The sequence below is a fragment of the Bufo gargarizans genome, chromosome 6 (genome assembly GCF_014858855.1).
Source record: "Bufo gargarizans isolate SCDJY-AF-19 chromosome 6, ASM1485885v1, whole genome shotgun sequence".
NCBI classification, from domain to species: domain Eukaryota; kingdom Metazoa; phylum Chordata; class Amphibia; order Anura; family Bufonidae; genus Bufo; species Bufo gargarizans.
In genome coordinates, this window is record NC_058085.1 from 66,091,535 (window position 1) to 66,097,534 (window position 6,000).

General features: G+C 42.1%; 1 protein-coding gene across 1 annotated transcript in view; it reads right to left on the bottom strand.

The window, feature by feature from the left end:
* CYGB (cytoglobin) overlaps positions 1-5,380 on the bottom strand; it is a 28,148-nt gene extending 22,768 nt beyond the window's left edge. Inside the window, exons 1-2 of the mRNA XM_044296989.1 lie at positions 5,299-5,380; positions 3,870-4,063 (exon numbers count right to left, since the gene is read on the bottom strand). Coding sequence (XP_044152924.1) covers positions 3,870-4,012 — 143 coding nt within the window. The 5' untranslated portion in view covers positions 4,013-4,063; positions 5,299-5,380. The remainder of the gene's footprint in view (positions 1-3,869; positions 4,064-5,298) is intronic.
* Between the last annotated feature and the right edge of the window lie 620 nt (positions 5,381-6,000).

Here is a 6,000-nt window from a genome sequence, read left to right on the forward strand (position 1 = left end):
AGGCCGGAGGGGCCTGAAATTCATTAATTGCATGAATACCCACAAGTATATACGTTATATAAACACATTATATATTATATGTGTGCACAGTGGCAGGGCCTGGCCCATCACAGCTAGCATGTAATTCCAATTTAATGAGCAGATGCTAATTAACTATGTAATTATAACAGCCGCCCTCGGCTAATTCACAAATGGTCCAGGAGATGCCAGGGAAGCAGCAGGAGACAGATAGAGAAGAGCAGGAGAAGAGAAGGGTCTCACAGAAAATAGAGTAGGAGGAGGTAACAGGTAGAGAGAATGCGGGGGATTATACAGGTGACAGGAGGAGAGGAGATGACCGTCCTACAGGGGCTTCCCTAAAATGCTTTGCTCATCTACTCTTCCTACCACTGTATATAGAGTAGGCACCCATAACAGTAAAGATGCAGGTGAAGCCCTTGGTGGAGGACAGCATCTCTTCTCTGCAGTAAGCTAGCTTATTACTATTGTCCCCTGGGTGTAGGTATAGTACCGATATCCCCTGTATGTGTTGTGTGACCAAGGATGGAGTCAGTGTGAAGCCAGCAGAAGAAGATTGGAGCTTTACGTGTGGTTGTAATGGAATCAGAACTGACAACATGACCTATTTCCTATAATGTTTTTCCTCTCTTCGTTTTTCCTCACCTAATTTCGAAGTAAATTGGAGTGCTACCAGCTAAAAAAGACATACAGAATAATAAATATAGAATAAAAATCTGGATTAATCTAACAGCGAGAATGAAGGACCTGCAGAATAACTGAGATATTTCTCCTGTGTACACAACACTGAGAAGGTACCGGTTTCAGTCATGTACTGCACTATAAGACAGCCATCTTATCAGAGGGATGTCCATCTATAAATGATACTAAACACAATCATTTTCAATGATATTTATAGAATGGTGGGTGGTCTATGATAGACAAGATTCAACTCCTTAACAGTGTTTATTTTACAATGTCACACCAGGGAGGTCAGATTTTACGATCTCTTTTGGAGGAATATTACAGGATGCCAGAATGTCCTCATAGTTGGCATTCTTGCTCTTGCTCTACCTAACAAGTAAATAGGTCTCCCATCTCCATTTATTTATTTGCCGTTCCTTATATCATTCCACAAAGATTTTGACTATTAACATCAGTTCCTGTCCCCAATGGGGTTCACAAGCTAATTCTCCTATATCAGATGCGCACACTAAAGTAAATTTCAAAGATAGCCAACAAACTTAATACTATGGTTTGGAGTGTAGGCGAAAACTGGAGAACCTAGAAGTCCATGGAACTATGGGCAGAAAAAAACTTAATGCAGATGTTGTCCTTGGTTGGATTCCTACAAAGGACTACAGTGCTGCAAAGCAATGGTGCCAACCACTAAGCCATCATGCTACCCAAACTTAGGACAAGGAGAACTCTCCTTGGACCTTACCTTAACTCATTACAATCAAGACAAGATATGTATATGATAAAATACACCACACTCTAAAAAATAATTATGTGCATATTGGTACAGTTCCATATTGTTCATTTTGTATGACACAGCACTGCACAGTGATATCTCTAGTTCTGTTATTACAGATATCCTGTGTGTCCCCATATATAGGGGTAGGGTACATCAGCAATTTCTATATATGCCATTGCTTAGTGGAACTGAGACATAGTGGGTAGGTATCCAGTGCTGTAAGTATTTCTTAGACCAACTGATAGTAGGCACACGAGAAGAAGATTGGTTCTTCAATTTCTAGAGTCCGTGTTATAGGCAAGCATTGCAGCCAACTAAACAGCATAATAGATCTTAGCTTCAAAGAACTCTTCACGTAGGAAATCAAGATATGGAAGCTAAATAGTGAGTTTAAAGAGAATCTGTCACTATGAAAATGATAGCCAATCCACTGGTATTATGGCACAGAGCAGAAAGAGCTGAGTAAATTGATATGTATTGCATTGAAGAAAAGGATTCAGTATAACATGTAACTTCGAAGTTCAAATTCTTTCCCTTTTTGTGCTTAGGTTTCAGTAGGCGGTCCCAATGTGTGCATGCACAGATGACTCTTAATCGCTGAGTAGGACCACCCACTGGACTCCTAAGCCCAGAATGAGCAGAGATTTCAATCAATACGTTACAAGTTATACTGAATCTTTTCCCACAAAACTATATGTCAATCTGCTCAGCTCCTCCTGCTCTATAACATGAGATCGGTAGACTGGACTTAATGACAGCTTCCTGTTAAATGAGTTTTCTGATGACGCAAAGCTCTGAGAGAAACAGGAAAGGTGGGGGGCTAGTGATATATTTTTGATAGTGCCTTGCATCAATGTTGAACACTATAACTATTTCGATCTATCAATAGGACTATGGACCTGTATGGACCACTGACAGATATGTTTAGTACAGCGATCAAATTTCGGGATACTGACAGAACTCCAACTTAGATTGTTGTCCCTCAAATATGTGAAATAAAGGCTTTTCCATTTTTCTTGGTCATTTTTATCTTCTCCTTCTACCTGCCTGAGATTCCTTTTAATTAACTGTTATATTACATATTCTAGTGACCTACGAGCTTATACCTGGATTCTGAAAAGGAAGACCTTACATCATAATGACCTCTTTACCCTGGCTACAAGATTTTTGATGAAACCTGGATGAACCTTCCTTCTCAGGTAGGTTCTGTCTTTGATAGATCCAGGATACAAGCATCCTCTCTCTCTCTTTCAGAGACATGTGCTTGCAGAGAATATGTCATCCTTGGCGCCCCTATGACTGTAAGCAAAAGTAGCATTCCCAGAATCCTCCTTTCGGCGCTGGACGATGCCAAGCTTAGCACAGGGAACAGTAAAAAATAGAAAATTTAACATAAACACAAGTCAGAGGGTTAGATCCCTCAGGATACTGTGACATCAGAATCTCAGATCCTAAATCATTCACCTACTTTACCCTTCTATTTAACTCTGACTGCTTTGCTCAATGAAGAAGATAGAAGTATGACTGACGGGGTGAGACCCTATTCTGTAGGTGGCATCAAAAAGTATGATATTAGGTATAAAACTGGAATATTTATGGACAGTAAACATGTAAAAATGTCTCTGTTGCCTGGATTTGCCATGTAGCTAAATGCAATCTACTGTTTTCTGTAAGCAGCCATTTTAGGCTAAGGGGAGGATGACTGACTCCAGAAAAACCTCTGCCCCCATAATCAATACTTTAGCTCACATATTTCCAGTTCGGAGAATTTTCAGAACCATTTATGGCCATGGTGGTATTCCATAACGTGTTGTTTGATTAGTAATATAGAACCAATAGACTGCTATGGGTCCATCTTTTACTGGTTTTATATGAAGACCAGTGGAGTATTTTTTTTCCTTAAGAATTTATGCAAAAGCCTTGAGGAAAAAAAATTCATGCTCCATTATGGGGATGTCTCTAAGACACAAGGTATGGTGGCAGTGGCACATTACTTATGATCTGCATGCTGTTTTCCAGGTTTCGGTCATGGACCCATACATTATTGTGAATGACTTAGTAGTTATTGTTGCAAGCTGCACTTTTATAAGCTGCCGACTATAGGTTTCGTGCTCTTTTAAAGAATTGTAACGATGTAGTGGGGAAGCCCTAGCGGTGAGTGTGACACTAGCAGGCAGAGCGTGCCCCTTGCTCAGTGCATGTGCTACCAACAGACTGTGCACAGGTCCTCTTCCCTGGCAGAAGGTCCTGGTGACACATGGAGGGATCTCCCTCTCCTACGTGAATTCTGGTCACACTGACTGATTTCCCAAGTCCTGTGTTTGTATGAGATCATACCACACTGAGAGATCCCTTGTCCTTCTGCACATAATACAGTCAAGCATTCGCACATTACCTTATCAATATAGAGACTCCAACGTCCTCACAGTTGGTATACAAGCGTGCCCAGGTCTCCTTGATGATGTCCCTTTCGCTCTCCGTTATCTCCTCCGGTCTCTCCCATCGCTCCGTCTCATTCTCCTCTTGGACTTTCTCCATGGACCCGTCAGGATGAAATCACACACAGCCCCAGGCAGGAATCAGAGCCCCCTGCAGAGATCAGGATGTATGAGAGGGAGGGGATGATGAGGGTTGTCTGTTCAGAGAGCTGCCTAATTGTCAGATCTCTGAGCTCTGTCCATTGCTGCTGTGTGTATGTGTGTGAGAGAATCTCAGCCCAGAAATAAACTGATCAAAAGTAAGATATTTCAAGGCATTGTCAGAATGTGAGGCAGGGAGCAAATCTCCTGTCCCTCCTCTTCCCCCTCCTCTTCGCTCCTTCTCTGCTTTCAATCCCAGCCTTCTTCCCTCCCCTTTCCACCTTCTTCTGTTTCTTAACTCTTTCTTCCTGCCCTTTTTTTCGCTTTATCCTATGTTCCTGCTTCTTTGCCACCCTCTTGTTTTCTTATTCTTTGTGCCTTGTCCTATTCCTCTAGTCTTTATTTTTTCTGTCACTTCAGCCACATGATTCACCCTCATCTACTGCCCACCTATCTTCTTAGGTGGGTACTCTAGCTTCATCGTGCTGCCAAAACATCCTTGGATTTATTGATTTCGTCTGACTTTGACCATTGTATGGGTGTGCTTGAGCTCAGGAGATAAGACTGTGAACTCCACCAGCACATAAATCAGAATAAACACCTGCTAACTTTCTTCCATTCTTTACCTTCCTAATGAAATCCTTGTTTGATCAGGTTCATCTTTAATCTCTTGCATCTCATTTATGTCTTACCTAGAAGCCACGTTCTCTCAGTTAATTCTCCTTAACCCATGCGTCAGCATCATCCACGGTTATTCATGCATTTATCATCTTGCACTGCATTCCTCAGCCTTGAGTTTCTTATCCCCTTCCCATCATGTGTCCCCTCTTGTTTCCTATTTTTCCCTTTGCTCCCCCCCCCCCCCTTCCTCCTTGGCTTCTCTCTCATTCTCCTTCAGACGTGACCTTGCTCTATGTTCCCAGGCCACACACAACTCTCCTCTTTCATTCAGTAACATCTATCTTGTACATCCCTGGGAGTATCTAGTAACACTAGCATGTCGGTCTAAAGGAACATAAAGTTACAAATGTCTACAGCCCCACTTGACTTGACTGGATGATTAATGTCTTCTCCTTTCTCCCATTGCTAAGAGACCACAACAAAACCTTCAACAATTATCTCTCAAATCCTGATACTCTTATATCTGACATTTCCATCCTTCTTCTGCTCTCTGGGGTAAAACTGACTTTTTACTTGCAATTTTTTTTCCTAAGAAAACAATAATTATCCTCCACCCCCACTTACCCCTCCAATTTCCGTTCAATTTCTTTCTCTCCCTGATGGGTTCATGTTGACTCTTATTCTAGTCCTTCCTTTTATACTCTACATATCCTTTACTACCCTCCCTCCGGCCTCCACCACATGTTTATCATCTGTTTGCTTCCCTTGTAGCTTTTATGTCTTCACATTTATTAATCATCCTTCTACTCGGTTTCCCTACCTTTGCCCTACTTTACGGTTTGGTGTTATTCATAGTGTCATCTAATACAAATGCAGTAACTAAATAATACAATACGATGGAACGACGCAAGGAATGAAGGAACAGTCAGACCCTATATATCCCCTCACACAGTTTATGTACAGTATTAATATGTGCACATTTGACAGCTAATTTGAAGACCTGTCATGTCCCCCAACCATCAGTTAGGTTTGGCTCCCAATGTCCTATAGGGGCCATGTACAGGGGCGTAGCTATAGGGGGTGCAGAGGTAGCTGCCGTTACCAGGCCTAGGAGACCCTTGTGCTGCATAGAAGACACCAGTATTATCCAAAGTGCATGCAATTCAAGTTACACCTCTGGCTGGATAGAAGGGGTTAGGTCAAGAATTTGGCATGGGGGGTGGGGCAGTTTCAATTTTTGCCTCAGGCAGCATGAAGGCTATGTGCTTCCCTGCTCCTGGCAACAAAACACTAAGAGAAGGGGGGCCCAAGCTGAACTCTTGCACC